The 23,294-nt window shown below is 43.4% G+C and overlaps 1 protein-coding gene across 1 annotated transcript; it reads right to left on the bottom strand.

The window, feature by feature from the left end:
- Nucleotides 1–1,614: 1,614 nt before the first annotated feature.
- On the bottom strand, nucleotides 1,615–21,926 carry prr7 (proline rich 7 (synaptic)). Its single transcript, XM_076751444.1, has 3 exons — nucleotides 21,513–21,926; nucleotides 12,968–14,802; nucleotides 1,615–3,248 (listed from the first exon to the last, which is right to left on the bottom strand). The coding sequence occupies exons 2-3, from the start codon at nucleotides 13,317–13,319 to the stop codon at nucleotides 2,599–2,601; spliced, it is 1,002 nt and encodes a 333-aa protein (XP_076607559.1). The 5' UTR covers nucleotides 13,320–14,802; nucleotides 21,513–21,926; the 3' UTR covers nucleotides 1,615–2,598.
- Between the last annotated feature and the right edge of the window lie 1,368 nt (nucleotides 21,927–23,294).

The following is a 23,294-nucleotide window of genomic DNA, read 5'->3' on the forward strand; positions in this document are numbered from 1 at the left end:
TAGACCAACCAACAAACTCATGTTCGTTAGATTGATGCTGACTGACAACTGCATTTTAATCAATTAAAGAGAGTTACAGTATGAAGAGGAGGGGTTCAGATGAAGACGCAGTTATCTTAAATGGTGCAAGTTGCAACCTGCTGATTATCACCGGCTTTCATACCTGAAATCAGTCTTTAATTTTTCTTTGATTGCACAACATTGATTGAACAATGGTAAAATGGACACCAAATTTCCTCCTAGAGATGAAGAAATGTCATCTTACATCTTATATGTGCAGGGGAGGGAGGAAGCCACGAGGCCTTACGCTCACTTTTGGCTTGGAAACAAAATCAAAAATCCTGTAAACAGCCCATCACTTATACTCTGTCATCAGGACCATCATCAAGTAATGTTCATGATGTTCAAGAACGTTTCTGAACTTGGTCCCTGTACTGTAGGCACACAGTCCTGGACCTGATCCTAAACAGACTAAAGATAGAACCATTCCAAAACGGACCCGTGGATAGTCAGACTAATTCTGAATTGGGTTAGGGTTAGGCCTGAGGGTAATTACTGTATACCTTGTCCACAATGGTGTGGATCTGAATAAACCCAAGTAGAAAAACGTCAGTACGAGCAGCAGCATGGTGCTCTACTAAAAACAGAGCAGAGCCAATTTTTCGAAGAACTTAAGACCAGCATTGCCCACATCTCTGTCCGCTTGCTTGTCTCTCCTCTTCCTTGCCTTTGCTGGTGCAATGCTACATTTCCTGGCACATTAACACAACCAACTGTCAGCAGAATAGTGTGAAACTATTGGTGGGACTGTGTATCTTCTTGTACTCTTGTATGATACCAAAAATAAAACACTGTGAGGAACATCACTCCATGGCACTACAACTGTTCAAAAACTCTGCAGGGTACCTTAAAACGAGCAGCCATGATCACAAAGAGAAGCAGTGCCTGTCATTTTGCAGCACTTCACTCTCATGGGTATTCACTGCAGGAAGCTAAATCTAAGTAAGATAAAATATCCTCACTCAATGCAATCTGTGTTTGTTTTTTTCCTCCAAGATATATGTTAGAGATTGCTTTGTTTCCAGACAATGTACTTGTTTTCACTCTGGACTACTTTTAACGTAACTGTGCCTTTTTTGAGACTTGATGTTTTTGATTGTTTAAAATATTTTCCTGTTCTGTTGACAGATAATCTTGCTTATTTTAAGTGAAATTTCCCCAATTTTACTGTTTTTTGTTGGTGTTGAGAACTGAATTTTTGCAGTGTATTACAATTTAGACCCAGTCTGACTAGAGTCCAGGGTGAAGTCTCAGTTCTTAGAATGGACCCATGAAGTCCTCTACTGCCATTGTAATCCCTACTTCAGTGCAAAGTATAATCAAAACCATCAGGCAGACAAGAAGAAACAAACAAGTATAACACAAGCAGGTTAAAGAAAAGTAAATACGAAACATCCAATAAAAGGATGAAGAAAGAATTAATCTAATTTATGTCTTTGCAATTGAATCCTGAAGACATGCAGTGATTTTAGGGATCCAATATTCAAAAGAGCATAAAAACACTGTGGTCCCATTGTGCCTTTTTTTTTCCAACTCCATAAATTATTGAAGAAGTCTAGCAGTTGAAGATGCTTTTATTTCACAAGAGAAAAGGCATTTGTCACAAAGCTTAAAAGTATGCTAATAAATTTGTACATTAAAAAGAATTTTTTTCACATACATGACCCAACTGACCCAACAGTTTGTAGTAAAGACGACACTGAAAACAACAAAGCAGCATGTTACAAAATGCAATCCATGTACACTTGGTTCTCCGGCTAGCTTGTTGTTCTCTACCTTTGTTTTGGTTTTCACAGGGAAAACTGGCCTTTGGGCTCTCATGTCACAAACACAGTGACATCAAATGTCACCACGTGTTCTTCTGTAAGTGTTAATACTTGCAGTCCTTGAGAGGAGACAAGCTGTGAACACAGTCTTGGAAAATCAGAGCAGATAAAAGAGGAGAGGTCGTTGTGGGCAACAGACAGTTCCAGGGAGCCATGGCAACAGCAGACTGGTACAATAGGTTGCTCAGCCACAGAGAGAGGAGAGAAGAGGAGGGATGAACAGAATGAGAGGGCGACACAAAAAGGGGAGGCAGAGATGAAAATAAAGGCGGAGGGAGTCTGGAGGAAATATAGAGAAACAGCTGTGCTTGTTGCTCGTCCTTTTACCTCATTACTGGATCGTCTCTCTCCTCCTCTGCACTTAAAAAGAACCTTGACTCAGTTAGCTTCGATATGATACCAGGGTACCTCTGAGACTCAACAACACTGGTTTGAAACGGGGTGTAATTTCTTCCTTTATCCACACACAGAGCTGGAAGCCAGGATCCCAGTGGTCGCACCCTTCGCCCACAGAGCTGAACAGGGAATTTAACTCCTGACGCCTTTGCAGCACTTTAACCCTCTTTAGGGTATTAAATCTCTACTTCTAGCAGTGTTAGTGCCGTGAACACTGAGCAGCACAAGAGGCGTACAGACAGGAAGTCTGTTCAGAAGGCTCTTAAAGATGGACCAACTTATTGGTTGGTTAGACTCCTTAAGTAAGCATCCAGGTCTACACAGCAGTGCTTCGACCCAGCAGGGGGAAGGCTGTTGGCAGGCCACAGCTGGGCTCCAGTCCCCTCAGTCCATGGACCCCCTGAAGCCCCTGTAACCCCCCTTGGAACCCCTGCATCCCCCCTTGGAGTCCTTGTATACCTCCTCGAAGTCCTTGTATGCTTCCTTGGAGTCCTTGTATGCTTCCTTGGAGTCCTTGTATGCTTCCTTGGAGTCCTTGTATTCCACCTCGGAGCCCAACCCCATCATGGTGAGTCCTTGGCTCTCGGCGAGGCATGGTGGCCATTGCGGTGGCAGCCTGGATGGAGCAGGCCCCTGGTGGGGTGAGGTTGTTGTGGTTCAGGTCCATGTTAGACAGGAGATGACCCAGGGAGTCCCAGCGCTGGGACGAAGGCAGGCGTATGAGGGAGGAGTAACCTCGCTCGGGGAATACAGCCGTCACAGGCGGCTTGTTAGTCTCAGATGTTAAGACCGGAGCCGGATCCTGGTATTCCCTGGGAGTAGGTGGTGGCGGAACGGCTCGGAGAGGGGCAGGCTTCAAATAGGTGCCCCCCCTCGGGTCAGCCAAGACCTCACTGTAGGGTGGAGGAGGATCCTCCATCAGAACTGCCTCTTCGTAGCAGGGCGGCTTCCCAAATATATCTGTGTCTGAAAAAAAAGAGCAGACTAGGATTAATCACAACAGAGGTCCATAATACATTATAAAGAGACACCTGTAAAACTGTTGGCAAGACACACAACTTCAAGAACTTTTAAACCATGAAAGTTTCCTGCAAAAACTAGGCCTTCATCCCAATGTGACGTCTATGGGACATGAGCAGGGAAAGAGACGCTGATGAGTGTGTGCAGAGGGCTGCATGACGCCAAAGCTAACTAGAAAGAGAGACAACTACAAAATACTGTCATATGGGCTGGATGAACAACTTCTATTGTAACAAAAGACGCCTGTCTTGTAGTCTTCTCATAATACCAACATGATCCAGCCATCCTAAAATGTGTGAGTGTGTGTGGACTCTCACTAAATATCTCCCTCACACACACATTTTATGTTCTCCATCACTCACTCCTATTTCAGGCACACTTGTTTTCCATCTCTCTGCCTCTGACGACTTCATCGTTCTAGTGGAGGAGCTGCAATGCAGCACGTTGCTCAACAAGATCCACAAACACATAAAAATCCTTTCATCAGGCACTCATTCATTCCTGTTTGTTCCGATCAGACAGTAAACGGTGCAAAACGCCTCATTTAGACTAGTCTGAATGCTTTTCAGTGCTCCTGTGAAGTGCATGTGTCATGCAGTTAAACCAGGATAAATAGTGTCCAAAGCATGTTAACTGCTTTTTGCTAACAAACCCCTCATCAAATGCATTTTACATATGTGTTAAAATTACAGTCCTGTGACACTACATGTTCCAGCAATGACACAAAATGACGATGATTCATGGGTATCTGAATTCTCCACTTATTCTCACAACAGAATAATCTACTGAGTGTCTATTATGTAGGGTGGAGTGAATGAAGGAGTGATTTCAGTCGATTGTGGTCTGGTTGGCTGCGGTTTCTCAGGAAAATATTTTTTTCTGGTTCCTGGGTAGAATGCATGTGATCATGTTTTGTCTTCTCAGTCAGACTCTTGGTATAAAAATGATCTTAAGACAGGCTTGTGCGTCTGCAGAAATATGTCTGACAATCCCTAGAAAAGGGTGATTATGAAAATATCAGAAATGATCCTTTTCCTGTTAGCAGACTGAAGGGTGTGTCCCTGTCTGTGTTTGATTGACAGCAGCTGACAGAGTTGTACCAAGACACAAACCTGCACTGTGGCCTACATGTGATAGGCTGGCAGTGTGTGGGTAGCGGTCCCGAAGTGTATGAAACACACCAGCATCTAACTGGACCAAGGAGACTTCTGCGGGTTCATTTACATACTGTTTAATGGGCTGCAGCTGAGCAGCTAATTAGCTTTCTAGCCTCTAAACTGAGTCAGCAGTGCGATTTTCCCTGGCGAATGTTTGTTTGGAGGCTTGTGCAACAAGGTAAGGTGCAGGACGAGACGTCTGTAAGTTAGAAGAAGAAGAAGAAGAAGAAGAATGAGTGAAAAGCAGGAAAGCTAACGTTGGTTGATGTTCAGAGTCTGATACGAGAACAGTAGTCTGAATTAATGCATAAGTAGGTGGCGCCATCATGAATCCATATTAAATATTCACATTATAAAATACAAATTTCTCCTGTTTGGTTTCAGATTTGTTTCCAAAGGAGAACACAGGACAAGTGATTTACACAGCAGGTATTTGTGATGTGTAAGACAAAAAAAAGTAATTTCAATTTCAAAAAAACAAAACACACAACCTGATATCTGCACTTTGTGAGTACAGCAGTCAAAAAAAGCCACAACAAGATATTTTCTGCAGTATTTTATACACAGGCAGTTAGATGTTCCTCGCTTCTCCACTAATTGGACCATTCACACCTGTTGCTAATTACATTGGCCAGCAGAACTAAATCCTGTGTATTTTTGCAACTAATTAAAAAGCTCAGCAGTGAAATTTTCACACTGATGCGGAAATTTGGTTCAGCGTATTCAGCAGAAACACCTGCACAGGATATTCAGCTGTTTGGATGCTTTTAGTGAATGCTGAGACATGAATCATAGTCAACAGACTCCCTCTGTTATACTGAGGGGATTTCAGCTGCCACAGCTGAAGTAAAGGTATGTTTTCTTTTAATCTCACAGATATAATTTCCCATTATTGTGGATGAACAGATGGCAGAAGCAATAAATCGTTAAAATTCAGGTGTGCTTTGGTGAGAGAATTGATACAAATAGGTTTGACATTTTCTTCTGGATGACATTAATGTAAGAAAAACAACTGACTATGTTAGTTTTCAAGTAGAGAAACAAAGCACAAATATACGCATTTGGAAAAAACAGTATGAGTTCACTCCTGCAACATTTCTAAAATACGTGTGACCTGACAGGGCGCTCTGCCTGTGGGCATAATGTAAGATGCTGGAGTCTATATTTCAATGTGTCGTGAGTATAAAGAAAAAGATTTCTGACCTGATAAACAGTCATGGACAACAAACATCAGTCTTAAAGCAGTTTTTTGGGAACAGCTGAAGACAGTTCCTATTTCCAGGCTGAAGGATCTGCCCAGATTCTGATCAATATCTGTCGAACTGTTGCACAAACTCTCCTCCTGCTTTCACTGCACCTGAAATATTCACAGTAACTCGCACTGACAGCTTCGTGCACAGGCTCTTTTTGGAAAAGAGAAAAGTGTGCACCATAAAATACAACTTTTATATCCATGCAAGCATCATAAGTTTATTTCTCAAAATGACAAACATCAGAATTAATTTCCCAAAGCTGCAGTATTAGCAGCTTCTCTGCAAAACAACAAAAGTTTTTATGACGTTCCAGCAACTCCGGGTGCTGGTGAAATGGGACTGCAGGGTCTCTTACACATTCTCATCATGAAAAATAAAATGAAATTGTTGTACAGAGGACCAGAGCTTGAGAAAAATCGCAGATCACTACAAAGAAAATTGTAACCACAATCATTCCTGAGAGAAAGAAAATAATTAGTATCACCTGATGTAATCACTTCTTTAAATTACTTATTCAATCACTGAGTGTTTGAGCAAGTATTAATAATATATGCAGAAGAATCTGTCTGTCGATGGCTCAATGGCACAAAGTCAATGGAAAGAAGCGAACACATGCAGGGGCATGTTAGCTCGACTACAGCGTGATAACCCGCTGATCCACTGGAGGACAGCGTGTGTGAAAGTGCAGTACCAGCAGGGGGCGATAATGACCGGAGTAAATGACGACTGTCGTATAAGAACTATATGGAGGTGGCTGTGGTGGACGTCCATGAGTCCATGATGGCTCGTTAATCACTACTTGGTGTCCAAGTTTGCTGTCTGTTGCGTCGCTGACATTTACACCGACAACCCACGTCTCATTCGTTAGCCTGAGCCTGTTTACAACAGCAAACATCACAGTGGCATAAATCAACAGCTGTTTGTTGAACTGTTGCCATGGAGCTGGATGTATTTATAGGTGTGTGTGTGTGTGTGTGCGTACACCTGGCCAAAATCCATCCCTCCCCCAACATGCCTCACAGATACCTACGGGATCAGACTCTCATTGTTTCTCAGATCTGGGTGAACTCCCCTGTTGATCTCTGAGCTGTAAACAAACCTACCAGCTGCCAGGACGGCTTTAAATAAACATCAGCCCCAGAGAAACCACATCAGCAGAAACACACGGGACTGATGTTTCCACTGGGGGGTCGGAGGGGTTTCGCTCGAAGCAGCTGTCACTTCTCTGAGGATAACGTATGTGTGTTACAGTGAATCCAGCACAGATACGATGGGAACTGTAATCTGTGGCAGCTACTGTGCACACGCTGATCAGACCAGTCAGGGTGAGCTTAAAGAGAAACAGTATGTGTGGCTGAATGTACAATCGATCCTTTTATTCATTTAGGTGCTAACGAGGCACAGCAGCTTCATTTCAATGTATCAGCTGTGGTCATGGAGTATACGTGTGCCTCAAACACAGTGAAGCTGATCAGGTTTTATCTCTTCTCTCCTCCTCTCATCCCTCCTTCATCTGCAGCAGGTTGCATGCATGACGTACGTCATTTCTAATTTAGGGTGGAGTTTATGTGCTACTAACATTTTAAGGGTTGCACCAGCTGAAAGAGTTCCAACAAAAGCATAAGTTGCAATGTAAATCTTACACCTGGCCCTAAGAAGGTGTAAATCCCTTTGTAAACTAGCAGCTGGCATGGAGCATCGCTTTGAAAGGTGGGATAACTCGGAGGATGAAGAGGAGCAAATTATATTGTATAACAGTTTGCAAGTGTTGGCTATACTGAAGTTTGTTATAATAACATCTCCTCGTTGCATCTTCTCTCTAACATCCTCGTCTCCTGTCCTCCCTTTCTTCTTTTTTTTTTATCTAATCTCCTCATCCCATCCATCTCCTCTCCAATTTAATTTCATGTCTCATCTCCACATATCCTCATTAGATCTCTCCTCTTTGTTTCCTTATGTTGCTCTTCTTATTTTATCTCGCCTTGCATTGACTTTCAGACATTATCTCATCCCTCTCTTCATCTTTTCTCCTTCATCTCTCAACCCTTTCCTTTTTAAACTCCTCTTGTTTCTCTCCTCTCATCTCCTGTTTTCTCATCAGGCAGACATGTCTTTTTTCTAATTTCTCATTCTGGTTTCATCTAATGTCTCCCCCATCTCTCATATATGTGTCATTTTCTATTAATGATGCTAGTCTGTAACTGCTCAATGCAGCAGTACAATGCTTCCAAAGGCAACACCGAGATCAGAAACAAGTATGATTTTCTGATTCAACACTGTAGCTGCAGGTGGCTGCAGAGGAGGGATCATCACCCACCACTGGTCTGAACTGAGTGACTTATCAGAGCTGCTCCCAGTGTGAACTTCCTGTGTGGGTCAGGACTCGGGTACAAAAGCCTGTCAGAACAAGAGGAAGAACAAGACATGCTGGCTGTGTGGGATGACAGCTGAGTGATGCATGAAATCTGTGTTACTGGAGCCAAACTCGTTTGTCGTGTTTAACATCTCCTGTCACAGTTTCAGATGTTTGAAAGCATATTTTCTTTGCTGTGAGCATCCAACACTAATGCAAGCAACAGCGGAGTGAATCACGGGTTTCAGACACAACAACAAGTTTTTTCAAGACTGTCTTGTGCTGCTGACTAATTAATCAACCTGGTTATGAAAACGACAAATGCAGTGACAGTTAGGATGAACCTGACTTTCAGCTGCGAAGCTGTTAACATCCACATCAACAGTGTCGGACTGAAGCCACTCTGAGCCTCGCTGGCAGCCGAGCTGCAGGATGTCGATGTCAGTTGGTCCAACACTTTGGTTCAGACTGAAATATCTTCACATCTTGGATTTCCATGAAATTGAGTCCATTCATGTTTCCCACAGGATAATAACTTTGGTAATCTCCAGATCAAATTTTACTGTTTGTTTTCATTTACGACCACACACCAGCAAAACTAACAACATTCCCAGCAGCCTCCGCTGTGCTTTGATTGTGCTAAAGCATGCTAACATTTAGCATGCTAGCCCCCTAAACTAGTACAGTTACCAGCTAAACATTAGCTTGTTATCATTGTCATTATGAGCATGTTAGTGTGCCGATTTTAGCATTTAGCTCAAAGCACGAGTACAACCTCAGACGCAGTAGCATGTCTGTAGCCTCTTGTTCTTTTTATACATCATTTCCCAATTTTAGGTGGACATGTTAACATTTTTGAGTCGAGTCAACCATATTTAACATTTGCTGTTGAAGCATCAGTGTGTAGGATGCAGTGGCATCTAGCGGTGTGGCCACTGAAGATACTAAAAACACAAAAGGCGCTTTCTAGAAGCCAGTGTTTGTCTGTTCTGGGCTTCTGTGGAAACAAACATGGCAGACTCTATTCCCGAACACCCTGTAGATATAAAAAGCTCATAGCAATCGAACAAAAACATGGTTCTTATTGTTGGGTGATAATACACTAAAGAAAACAATAGATGCACCCTGAATCCTGCACACTGGACCTTTAAATCATTTGCATGTGTCTGTTACATGTTGGGTCTTCACTGCTGATGCAGGACTTTACTGCCACAGTTTTTGCTTGTTTCTGGGCTTTTTGCCCTCAGTTGCATTTGCCCAACAGACGACACATGAATTTATATCCAATACTCACTCTACTTTTTACAGTAGTCTTCTCTTCCAGCTCCTGCCAAAAATATCTGGCTGTTAGCCTGCTACATACTCCACTTTCACCAGCAGCTAGTCTCTAACTGTGTCTGTCTGTCCTTTAGTACTGAGCAGGTAGTGTACAGTGGTACAGAGTTTTTGTTTTTTTTTTTTTGCTGAAAACATCTGCCTGCAGCTGGAAACAGGGTTGGTAGGAGCACTGTGACTGAACCAATCAGTAAACGTGCCATCAAATCAAAACTGTGAGCTGAAAGAGGCTAAAAAGGTCCTTAGACCTGCAGAAATCGACGTGGGATTTGGGACTGTATTCATGTATACTGACAGGTGTTTCCATAGTTCTGTGCACTCCATTTACATCCATGAGGGCAGGTGTTAAATACATCTCTGTGTAATACAGTTGTAAAACTGAACATTATTAATATCAATATCAATACACTGCCGTTTCAGTGTATGCACACGTGTTAACACAGAAGATACAGCATGTTAATTAGGAAGCTTTGGTGGTTTGACTGATCAGATTTCAGTCTCTAATTCTTCTTGGTTGGCTTGTTTGATCCTGCGTTGCCATCCGATCTGCCGAACACGCACGATGTGTAAGTTGGGTATAAATCAAATGAGTCAACATCTCCCCGTCTCCCCCTCCCTCCCGCCTGGATTATACGACTGAACCAGGTCCTGGCTTCTCTCTCGGTCCTCTGCTGTGCTCAGCACCTGCTTCTCTTTTAGCTCTGCTGCTGCCTGGATACTAAACCTCTTCATCAGTCTGCTTTGTGACCGAGACTCCAGCAACCTTTTGTTTTATCCTTTACTGTCTGTCTGCGCTCATTAAGCATCTCTGACAGCAGCTGATGCTCTTTTACTCACTCCTGCTTTCCTTTTACTCTCCAAAAATCCCTCTTTCCCTCGTGCTCTTCTGTTCCGGCACTCCACAGATTTTTGTCCTGTTCCTCCTCCGTCATCGCTTTTAATTCTTTTCTTTTCAATTCATTGTTTTTTCTCTGTAGATAATTTAATATTTATTTTGTTAAAACAGTACAGACATGAGTAAATTCTCATGCAATCACATTTTAAGGTTTGTAAAGTTAAAACGCTGTTGCACATAGCAAATCTGCTGTATACGCTAATACTTACAAGTCACTCAGAATTTGCAGGATTTTCAGCGGGTGCTTTGCTGCCATACATCAGATGTCTGTGCGCCTAATTAATGCTAATGCTGCTCACTGCTGACAATACTTTTCACTGCAGTTGCAGGTTTTTCATTTCAGATGTCTTTAAAATTCAAGTGCCTTGTGAAAGCCGTTTTCGAGTATCTGGGTTGAAGCTTAAATTCCTGAAAAGGAAAAGTTGCCTTGTGCTTACTTCTGCCAGCAGAGTGAAGCAGAATGTGCCCAAAACGCATGAATGAATTTCCATAAAAATTGTTGTCCACACTGACCTTGGGCTGAGGAATGATTGGCAAGTTTTGGGTGAGAAAAGGGAAGGCTGAGTCCTCAGCCTTCCCTTTTCTCACCCAAAACTTGCAAAATTGTGTAATGTTGGACAGGAAATCCCTTGAGCAACACAGGAAACTGCACACATAGATCGGCTCAGTGACCTGCAGCGTCAGTCTGTGGTCGTAAGTGGCAGCTGCCAGTTAAGATGTATAAGTGAGGCAGGATGTTGATTGAAAAGAGCTTTTAAACCCACAGAAACTGGTTGCAGATGTCTGTGGTGTTGCTTTTCTACATGTCTGATTCGCCAGCTGGATCAATAACTGAACCGATCAATGTCTTTGCATGTGGGAACGTCATCTGTTGAAGCCAGAATCAACAACCTTCTGTTCTTTTCTTGTTTTTTTTTTTTCTTTTCTTTGACCATGTCAGCATCACGGTTGTACAAATGTCAGTTAAGATTGAAATATCTCAATAAGTATTCATGGTCATGGTCACGGTCATGGTCCTGAGAGGCTGAATCCTACGGACTTTGGTAAAGCTAACTGCCACTGCTAACACAGCTTCTGTCCGCTCAAATGACGAGGACGAAGACATCAGCTTGATTCATCTAACTCAGAGGAGTAAGGACGGGAGGATTGATTACAGTGATCAATAACTCTTTCTTTCAACACGTAGAAAAACGTAAACCTGCTCTTTAGGACCCAGCTGTGCTCCTGCTGACTCTGCACTCTCCTTCCAATTGTCGCTTTCGTCTCCCCTTTCTGCTTCCTTTTTAGCTTAGCCTGGACGTGTAGCTGCTCGCTTCGTCACCGCTCGGCCTCCACAGCCGCCGCCCACGCCTCAGCGGCAGCTGTCACCGTGACGCCCCGCGGGGGAACGCTGCCCGGCAGGCAGGGAGGTGGAAGCTGGGATCCGAAGAGTCTAAAAAAATCTGACACAGTGCATAATGTAATCCTCCTCCTGTCCTCTGCCTTTCTGGCTGCAGCTGAACCGCTCATGTGAATGTCGTGAATTCATTGATTTTCTCTGTGTTTTTGTTGATTGAACAAGTTGAGCTGAAATGATGAATCTTATGAATAAAATACGCATTTGGCCTGCAAGTGAAGAGCAAGTAAGATGTGATGGGTTTGGTGTTTGTCAGTAATTTTACAGTCAGCAGTGACTAATGTCTGCTTCTTCTTGAGAGATGTTTGGTGTTGAGAGTTTAAGGAGAGAGATGAAGAGAGGAAGACTCTCTGCTGTGTGGTGACCACGGATCGTCTGGATCCCTTAAAGTCGAAGACAGCTGCATTTTTACTCAACTAAAAGTGATTTGAATCAGCAAAGACAGAGAATTTCCACTTTTAACACCCACAATGGTCTATTTTCTGGCACCTGATTGGGTCCAGTGTCCATGATGAAAGTATTAACAAACAAATCTTTTCTTCTGAGACTCTTTTGGATTTGTTATGTACTGGATCTGCACCGGTGTGTACAAAAATAGTCCCGCAGTGGTGAAACTTCCCCACTTTCTCAGCTTTTACGTGTTAAAACAGTCAGAGGTCGAAATGGACACGCTCCCGTGCAAACCCCCTGTCCTCGACACTCCTCATGCCAAACTTCAGCTGGCATCCCAAAGAGACTGATGGTGGATTCAGGCCTCACCACATTTGTTCATGTACCAGATGCTATTACAACACCACATACATGCTGTTAGATTTTTGTTTAGTTACTGGAAACAGCAAGCACAGTCAACATGCTTCCCAGGAGGTGAAGCTAAACACTCAATGATTTCATGGATCCTCATCTTTATGTAGCCACAGCTTAGCATTTTGGAAGGATAATGAAGCATAAATTACTTCCACTCAACACCCACACAACCTGTTAGCAGCTCTATGTTTTCATGAGCTGAAAGGCGCACAATGGCAGATACTTGAAAATCCCCACAACTCAAAAATAAGACATATGCAGAGGTCAGATACGGTATTTGAGCCAGAAGCCAAACTAGGATTGAAACTGATGTTAAAGATTGAAGAGATTCATAAGCTGAATCCACAAACACCTTCTGAAAACTCATGTTTCCACTGCAGTCTCACCTCATGTTGTCTGAAAATCAACAGTGATGCACAGAACAAGAAACAAACAAACAAACAAACAAACAATAAACATCCTGTCACGTTACCTGGCATGGTGACCCAGTTTGCTTCCGGCATGGGATGAGGAACCTGCAGAGGAAGAGGCGGCGACAGGGTTTGAGGAGGACAGAACTGCGGCGGCTCCCTGGGCAACTGTGGAGGCGGTGGTGGAGGAGGAGGAGGCGGAGGAGGAAGAGAAGGGTATCCTGCGGGGTGACAGCTGAGCGGCTCCATCTCTACGCTGCGCAGACATTGCTCCCTCAGCCTCTCTTCATGGCGGCGCTTCAGCCTGCGCTGCAGGAAGCTGCAGAAGCAGCAGAGCATGACGATGACGGCCCAGACCAACCAGAAGCCGGCGAAACAGGCCAGGAAGGTGTAGGTGCCCTGAGACATCACCATGGCGGTGACGGGACGGGCTGAGAGTTCCCCCTGAGGCGGGAAGATTTCAGGGGACGTACGGGAGGGCCTGTTGTCCTCTGGACACTGTGAAGCTTGTGACTCGTCTCTTCAGGGTCAATGAGGCAAATTCTGGCACATTTATCACATTTGATGTTAAAGTTCTGACAACACTGCTCTGCAGGCTGTAATCCAAGATGGGAGCCAAAAAATCAAAAAAAGCAAGTGATGAAAGGTAACAGTTCAGCCACTTGACTCAACACTAAGAAATTTAAGTCAGTTAAAGTTCAACATCCAAAAATGATCAAAATAGCAGCTCAGATGTTTAAATGGCTTCTGCTTTCTTGTTAAAAATGATTATAATTTCAATGAAAAACTGTCCACTCAGATAGCTGTTGAGGAAATGCAGTAAAAGTCAGAAGAGTCTGCGTCCTCTCTGGAACATAACGGTCACATGTCTGAATACTAAATGTTCTGCAGCGACAGTCTTGGTTGTGTTCATCCTCAGTAAAACTTGTGGTCACTTAGATAAACATTCTTGTTAAATAAATCTCATTAAAATATTTTTCCAGGAAGAAGATGCACAAACAAGCTGAATGCAAGAACTTAATGATGATGTTAATGACCTTAGAAACAGCAGCGGCGGCTCGGTGGTCTCACCACAACGATTCCGTCCGCTTGGTTTGGAGATAAATGAATGAATTAGAATTACATGTTCAAGATCAGCAGAAACTCAGCATAAAAGAATAGGATTTTTGTCCAAATTATGTGTCTGGAAGTGTGAATCTTAACGTGCCAGAGCCCTAAATTCACTAAAAAATCAAAGGAAATTTTGTACTTATTGAAAAAAGTTAAAGCATTTCAACTTGAAAACAATCAGAGATGCTTCAAAGTGACTGAATGGTCAAAAATCCAGTAATTGGGTCAGAAAACTCGACCTCGTCCTCTGCAGCACTCCTCATTTACATGGAAATGTGCCTGAAGCTCAGGATAAACACACACATTCACACACTGTCAGACACACACTGTCAGACACAAGACTACAGATGAACTCTGCACCTTCGCAGGTGTTTCAGCAGCAGAAAACACCAATTTCGATTCTCCAAAAGGCTCCACCACACTCAATAATCCACCCTCTCAGTTTTCTTGAGAGGCTGTCTTGGCTGACAACTTCTCCATCTTTTCTGATGGAAAACAAACGCTGCTGTCACCAGATTTTTGAAGCAGAACCTCAAGTCCACGAGAGAAAAAGAGAGGAAAAATACTGGAAGAGGCAAAAGGCCCGTGGGTCAGACGAACCGAGGCGACGTCCAATCAGAAGCGTCAAAAAACCCCGAGGTGATGCGTGAATCCCTGTCTGACGGGTTTCATCCACGTGAAGTCAAGCTGGTCCCTTCAGGGCTGCAGGGGACCAGCATCGGGGGGGGGGGGGGCGCTGAATTGTTTCCTCTCAGATCCCGACGGGACTCTTCGGTCTCACGCTGCTCTACAAAGACACACGGAGAGGAGACGAGACCATCGTCAGCGATCATCAGAGGACAAAATTCAGACAATATTTTCAACACAGTGAGAAGTGAGAGCAGTAAAAACAGCGCAGAGGCCGCATGCTTATGAATCTCAGCTGTTCAGGCAGGATTATGACGCCGACCTCGGGGGGTGAGTATCAGTTTCACACTTCAGAGAGCAGCTCGCAGAGAAAATGTTCACAGTGATGTAATGAGCCAGACTAAAAATGTCTGAGAGACTAAAAAACAGGACACATTATTCCTTATCTTTATTAAAACTCATAAACTACTTCACTTATACTTTCTACATGCTGCTCTGCCATAACAAGCTCTGTAACAGCTGGTTTCCTCCCTTGCTTTGTACCTTGACCGCAAACATAATGTACTTATTGGGCAAACGACAGCATTCGTCTTTCTCAGTCTGATGTGAACCTGATGGTTCGAGGGTTGTCCAAACCCAAAATAATCTCTAGCATCCACCTCACGTCTGAAGGGAGGACAGTGGATTCAGTGGATGAGGAAGCAGAGAAGACAGAGAAATGGAAGCAGAAGGGGGACAAAGAAGAAGAAGAAGAAGAAGAAGAAGAAGAAGAAGAAGAAGAAGAAGAAGAAGAAGAAGAAATATTGTTTCTGGGAGGCTTAGATGTGAGTGATTGGTGGTGCACCGGTGCATTTTTCTGTGGTTCTTCAGCAGTGATGCGTTCAATAACGTCCTTTGACTGACTGATGCTGTTTACTTCTACTACTTCTGATAAACATGTGTTTTCTTAAAAAGCATTAACTGGCAGAAGGGAAACAGTCTGTGGCCAATAAATGCTGGAAAACAGAATACATGAATAAGTTTGTGATGAAAACTGCAGCAGAATAATCACACAAACAGCTTTTCTCCTCATTTGCTGTGCAGGGTTTCTGCATCTTGATTAGCAGCTGATGTGTGCAAAATTTTAGCTGTTCAAAACTGAGTTTGCAAAATGATTGTGTTTGCTCGTCACTGCGGTGACAAGAAGCAGTAAACATGTCAATCTCAACGGCGGTGGGATGCATATGGCCACGAAACACGCTGTCTGATTTCCATGTGGGGCACTGTAATGGAAATTACGTGTTTGGGCTCTCTTGCCTGCCAAGATAAGCAGCAGATGTTTGTGAACACAGTCTGTTTCGAACTGATTTCACCGCTGAACTACTGTCCCAATAACCCCAGACTCCTTTGAAAAATCAAGCAATTTTGAGAGTTGTTGAGTGAAGAGAAACTTTACAGATGTTGCAAAACAGCTACAGCAAATTCTTAATCATTCATGTCTTCTTGTAAATTCAGCATTAAGTGCAATACATTGAGTTGTTCTTTCCTTGTAAAAAACGTGCCTGTTTGTCACGGCATCGCTGCACAGGCTCGTCTGCTGCTCTGTTTGAAGTGCATCTCACCTACAAGCATTTACAAATTTTACAAATACAGTAAACAGTAAACCAACACAGCTTACTTTGTCACCAGTGGAGAAGTTCCCAAAACTCCCTTAAGAAATCGCACAATTTTGAGAGCTGTTGAATTAGTAGAAACCTTATAAACTCTGTGAAACACGCTTTATGACAAATTCTTAATTATCTGGTCCTTCTTGTAAATTCGGCAAATGTTTTACATCATTTCTTTCTTTCTTTAAAAATTGTTGTGTCTGTTTGTCCAGCTTATTAGCTCCTCCAAGCTAACCCCCCGTTAAAAACAACACATTTGCTCTTTGTGAACAGACCTCCATCTGACACCCTGAAACTCTGTCAAACATTTCTGCTGACACATGATTTTATACTGAAAACGCATTGGATAAAAGCGACAGACACTTCATTAAAAACCCCAAAATGTCGACCTTATGGTGGCATGGAGCCATAAAATTAAAGTCGCTTCTTTATTTTACAATTTAAAGATCCTCTGCTCATCACCTTTGGAGCCTCCCTCTCTGAGAGTTTGGCCACTAGTCTTGTTCCTCTCCAGGCGTCAGAGAGGCAAGAAGACACGAAAAGAGACGGAATGACGTTTTTGGGAAACGCTGCTGAGATTATGATTGAAATGCCTCTTCCTCTCCTGTCGGAGCGGTTCCTGAAGGAATCACCGTCACTTTGAAAGACTCGTAGCAGCCGTGACTCATCCCGTCGGCGGCGACATCGCATGCTGTCACGGCTCGAGGTGACCTGGAAACACGATGTTTAGAGCCATTCTGAAATATCTGAGAGGAGCGACGCCCAAAGCTGAAGCAGACTGATGAGTTATGAGGACTGTGTTTTCTTTTTAATTGGACACTTGTGCAGAATTAGTCATATTTATAGCAGGAGTGGAGCCTCGGTGTTCATGTTTTCATCTTCCACCTCCACATCACCCTTCGGGAATCGCACCCCTGTGTCTATTGTAATTTGAAATTGTTCAGCTGAGGTGACTCATCATCAGAGGGCCTTCATGGGGTCGCACAGCCGCTGATATTTCAATCTTTGAGCGCTGATGCGGAACAGGGCCTTTGTTTACTCCCTACGCCTCCTGCCTGTCCGATCCAGTCACCACAGAGGAGCGTTCAGCGATACTCAGACCTCAACCTCCTCACCCACGCACTGCTTGTACAACAACGCATGTACAGTACACACTCGCACTATTTATATCCCTGCTTTGTCTTTTATCTTTCTCTCATAAGGTCTGAAATAAAACCCATCTCTCTGATTTAAAGGACTCAGCGACAGATCTGAATACCAGCCTTTAGAACTGAATGGCAACAATAAAATGTGAATAGGCCAAAATATAAGCAGTAACAGTGGAGGACGTTACACGATCAAACATGTGAAAGGATGTTGCAGCTTGATAAGAGACACTTTTTCTTCATAGAGACGACTGCTACAGCGTTACAGGGCGAACAAGTCGTTTCAGTTTAAACTTAAGCCGCTTTAACGGAAGGTGCTGATAAGCAGCGATGAGCGTTTGTTACTTAACAGCTGGAAAAAAGAAAACGGGACGTCAGAGAGAAGCCAGGTTTCAGTCCAAATACAGAGCGAATCTGAAAGGAGTTTTGAGAAAATCGTCAAAAGATTCAAATTAATGCCTTTCTCTCCACTTTCTCTGCTGTTACAATAATTTTGGGAGCTGGTTAGTCAAGATGAACAGCGAGTGGAGCTGATGATGGAAATCAGACATTTCTGGTAGTTTCATGTACTAATGCGAGGAAGGTTACAGCCTCCTCATCGACGCTCACTGACGTTTAACTCACACGTTTGATGGACGTCATCGTTTATTCAATAGGTCTGTTTCCAGTGAACACTGTGGCATCTTTCTTTAACAGACAAACAACTTTCCCACCTCAGCATTGGATGCACTGTTTGCATAAATGTTTACAGGCTCGCAGTCTTCTTCTTCACTGCCTTTGTAGATATACTGATATGTTTGTGCACATTAATCTGACCAACTGACAGTCAGCAGAAAAACAAAACAAGGACCAGCTTTTTAGGGAATAAATGTTGCTTTCAAACTGATTCTGGTGCCTTTATATGTTCACTTCAGCTCATCTGGGCTGGTGTGACAGCTGTCAGTTAAACTCTCTAACAGCCAAAGACCACCTGAGAAGGGGGCACTCCAGGGGGAGGAAAACCAGACTAACCAGGATGTCACAATCAGAAATATGTGATTTTATCAAATATTCAAAAGATGAGCTTCGATCAGATCCATCCACGGATGGTGGCGTGTTAAAGAAGCGATCTGCACGATGTTTATTTATCTGCTTCATGTGGTGACTGACAGTTTCCTCCTGCAGTAACGGAGTTTTGAAGTTCATGCTCTGAAACTTCTCTCCTGGTGTGTTCAAAGACCGAAGATCCGACATCCAGGAGATTTAGATGCTGTGTTCACAAGCTGCGTCGTTATAAAATCAGACCCTGACAAAACAGTCAGCCAGCACAAATGTTGTGAGAAGGATTTTGTGAATGTGTTTTTTTCTTGTACTTAAAAGGTTGACGCTCAGCAGTCAAGTGTTCTTGGACGCATCAGCAAAAAAAGATTTCCAAAGGCAGATTTTTAAGTCTGCGCGAGTTGGATTTTTATACTGTGACATCGATACGGCTGCAGCTAATGAGTATTTTCATTATTTATTCATCTTCATCTTATTTTCTCGATTGATCGATTAATCACGTGACCTACAAAAAATCCTGTAAACTTCAACATTTGCTCGTCAAACACACCCCGACGGGGGGAGAAAACCCGTCCAGTTTCAGGCTGATCTCTTTATCCAGCCATCGATCATGTGAGGGTTGGGTGTTTGGCTTCAGGGACGCTCTCCAGGCCACGGCAGGCCACTTCACCCCCTCTGAGGTTTCAGAAAGCAGCACGTCTGTCATCACATTTCACTCAGAGCGAAAAACCCACCGGATCACTGGACCTGCGAGACATCGGTGTCGGATAAAAATCTGAAAAACGCAAACTTTTTGTTTCAGGCGTTCTTGACTTTTTCCTCTCACTTGTTTCATAAAGATCGTTGAGCTTTCACACAATCAAGGAGAAGAAGAGTGAAGTTAAAGTTTTTAGACACTTCTCAGCAACAGTATTTAACAGGATGTTCACACTCATGTTGCTTACATGTACAGGTTTGAGCTTAATTATTTCACCTTGATTTCTGCCTGACACACGTTTGAATCCCGATTCAACCATGTAAAGAACTTTCTAACTTTATTTTGAAAAGTTAAGAGAAGGAAGTCCAGGTCTGACAGCGTGTCTCAGACTTCAACACTTCACACAGTCTCTGCCTACAAATGATCTGACACTAATCTAAAACATGATGACTTTAAATTATGTTTTCCACTTTCTGTCTGTCCCTTTAAACTGTTACTTGTGCCCCCTGCTGGTCTAATGCAGCATTTCTTCTCATTGCCTCCTTCAGGTGTTTCTAATCTGGTCAAATTGTGCAAATCTAGATAAAAGGGGGGCAGGAAAGTCTCAGCAGACTGATGTGACTCAGTTGTCTGTGGTTTCTTGCTGCAGCGATTTAGTTCTGAGAAGATGAATCCAGTCATGTTTTCTTTCTGTTCGGTTTAGTTTTTCTTGTTTGACAGTTTCTGGGAAGCATCTTCAGTGTGTGGCTGGTTGTGACACGAGTTTGATCAGAATCTCTTTCTGTTTTGTTTGACTTTTGTTAGTTTTCAGTCACATTTGTTCAAAAACAAGACTTAAAAGTCAACAGACAAAAGTCTGTGAGGCTTTGACTGCTAACATCAGCTAACACGCTAACAATGACAACAGCATGCTCATGTCTACCATGTTCACGTCTAACTTCAATGTGTGTTAGCATGCTAACATTTGCTACTTTGCAGTGAACACAAAGTACAGCTGATGCTGTGATCAGTTTTGCAGATACCAAATGAACGCTCACATAAAAGTTTGATGTGATTGTGTTAAGCAAAAGCTTGTTGAGATATTTCAGTCAGGAAGTGGTTTTAAGGGCACTGTAACAGAGTACATTATTCAGGTTTGAGAATGTCAACACCCTCAGCCTCATTATTTCATTTCCGATTGAATCAGTCCCAGTTTTGTTTTTGTTTCATTATGACTGCAGGCTAGGCTAACAAGGCTAGCACGGGTTTGAGCCCGAAGCACCATGGCCACCTCAACATCAGTACAAAACATATTAATTATTAACATTTTCAATAAAAGAATGAATGAAAACTGAGTCCACACCCACCGAGTTGTTGGGCAAGTACTGAATGCTCAATCTTAAATTTGTGTTGACTAAAAATATGGAATATCCAAAGGTTATTATTTCTTTCTGGTTTCTGATGTCAGCTTTCAAAGTGTGTCTGGTGTCTTACAATCATTATTCATTCATTCATATGGTGTAAGGAGTACTCAGATCCTTTCATAATGTAGAAATATGGTCTAAACATACTCAAAAGTCCAGATTCAAAGTGTTACTTAAATAAAAGTATAGAGGAATGAATACATGTAAGAACATTTAATGTTGCAGTTTGTCATGTGGAGCCATTGCAGATACTTTAAGTTCTGCTGGGCAGGTTGTGAGTACAGTGGTGCATCACATCATATAAGAATATGTGTTTTAGATGTAACAGAGGAGAAGTTGCAGATATTGAAAATACTCAAGTGAAGTATTACTATTATTAAAAAAAACTGCTCTTATGTACAGTCCTTGAGTACATGTACTTAGTTACGTTTGTCCCACTGCAGCTCTTGTTATCACGGGGACATCGTCGGGGCGCCCTGGTTGTCTGGGGCCCCTGCATGTCCTCTGTATGTCTGGATGTCGCTACACTGAATGAAACTGTCCGCAGCTGCCAACAAACCCCAAAAAGTCTCCGCGTCTCGTCTCTGAATGAAACTGTACCAGGTCGGTGTCAAGTCATCCAAAACGTACTGATCGGTTCCCACATTACGCAACGGCTCGGACGCACTGCTGTTCCTTAAAAATGCCTTCTTTAATGTCCTCCGTGACAGAAACAGCAGGAGGGTTTTTCATCCTCAGACTGGCAGGAAAGATTCTTAGAAAAGCAGCAACAATAAAGCAATAATGAGTGAAGTGTGAGACATCATGTCTGCATGGAGATGATGAGATAAGGAGCGCGTAATAAAACACCTTGAACAGCAGTGAGGCTGTGAGCTCTCAGCTCATCTCCGCACACACTAACAGGTCCCTGTTTGAATGTCATGTGTTGCTCAAAAACTCACCTTTAATTCCTCTGGAAATGAATTCCTCCGACGAGATGACGCACTCGGCTCGCTCCGTGCCATGCAACTTATGTCCAGAATGTTAGGATACAGCAATACACAGGAGGGCTGGGGGAAAAACACTTCCAGCTTCTCTTTGCTGCCGGAGTGTGTGCTCTGCCCGCCGGCTCCGCTCGGATCACCGCCCGCTTGAGGAGGTGAGCTCCTCCGCTCTCCTTCCTGCGCGCTCCTGCCGCGAGCTGCGCGTCCTCTCCCGGACGTCAGGGGTAATAAAAGGAGGTTTTATCGGTTCACCTTGACAGACTGGCTCCTCCTTCCCTCTCTCTCCTCTCCTCCGTTCAGTCCCTCCCCTCCTGTCTCATCTCTGGAGCGGCAGAAGGAGCGTTTCGTGACACCCAGCCTGTCCGTCTGTCTCGGTGATGAGAATACAAATCAAGCCGGCGGGGGGGGGGTTCCAAGGACGCACGATTTGGCAAAGGGAGACAGACGCTGTGCAGAGCGCAAAGAGAGAGTTCCAGGTGATATTTACACACGTATGCAAACTATTTAGACTGATCACGATGACATTTCACTGTCATGTTCCAGCGCTGCAGGAAAAGAGCCTCAGATGATTTTTATCCATTATTTATGATTGGAGAGGCTGTGTTTGAAACCCAATGATGGCCTGGATGGTCTATTGTCTTATTGTTCCAGATGGTCAGTCAGCTTCATCAACCACCAGAGGAAGAGTCTACACGGCCGCACAAGCAGCTCAGTGTCCTCGTGAGGTCACGATAAGATCATCCCTTATTGGTCCCCAGAGACAGAAGTCAGAATAAAGACGAGGGGAAAGTGAATAATCAGAAGCATGTGAAATAGAATTAAGAACAGAAACTCTGAGAGCGATTGCACTCATACACACAGTACCCACAGCCAGTGTTGTACTAATACTAAGACTAAACTAATACTGCAGCACTTGTTCAACAGAACACTGAGCAAACGATAGAACATGTAATTTGTACTACTATCTGTACTGTGTTCATCTAACATTTATAGAATATTAACTTGAAACCTTCACAGAACGTTCAGGGAACAAAACAATAACAGAAATTTAACATGGAGGGAGCGACGTGTAGATACGTTCAATGAGCGTTTCCATAAACCAAAAATATGATTTGAAATTTGAGGGACTGCAAATTTTGGAAAGGCCTGTGTTACAAACTGGGCATTTACCAGGCAGGGAGGGTCTGGCACAAAGCTGCATTATGGGAAATGTAGGATCCAGTGCTTTTGGAGCTGCGCTCAGAACAGAGATTGAACGTCAGGATTTCTTGATCCCTGCTGATTTGATCTTTACCTTCTTTTTTAAAAGGTGTTTTTTTGAGTCGCCCAGCCTTAATGAAGTGTAACACTACTCTAAAAAACCAGACTGGCCCTTTAAATGAATCACAGTGGTGAATAATTAAAAGTCAGTTGTCTCTTTTAATCAGTGACATCAAGTTACAAACAGGTGAGCTGATATCAGATGACCATCATATTACAACACCTGCACCTCATGCTTATTAAATATTCATCTCCTCGTGCAGCGATGACAACACACACACACACACACGCACGCACACACACACGCACACACGCGCACACACGCACGCACACACACACACACACGCACACACACACACACACACACACACGCACACACACGCACACACGCACACACACACACACACACACACACGCACACACGCACGCACACACACACACACACGCACACGCACACACGCATACACACGTACACAAGCA

The sequence above is a fragment of the Chaetodon auriga genome, chromosome 15, assembly GCF_051107435.1.
Source record: "Chaetodon auriga isolate fChaAug3 chromosome 15, fChaAug3.hap1, whole genome shotgun sequence".
Classification (NCBI taxonomy): Eukaryota; Metazoa; Chordata; class Actinopteri; order Chaetodontiformes; family Chaetodontidae; genus Chaetodon; species Chaetodon auriga.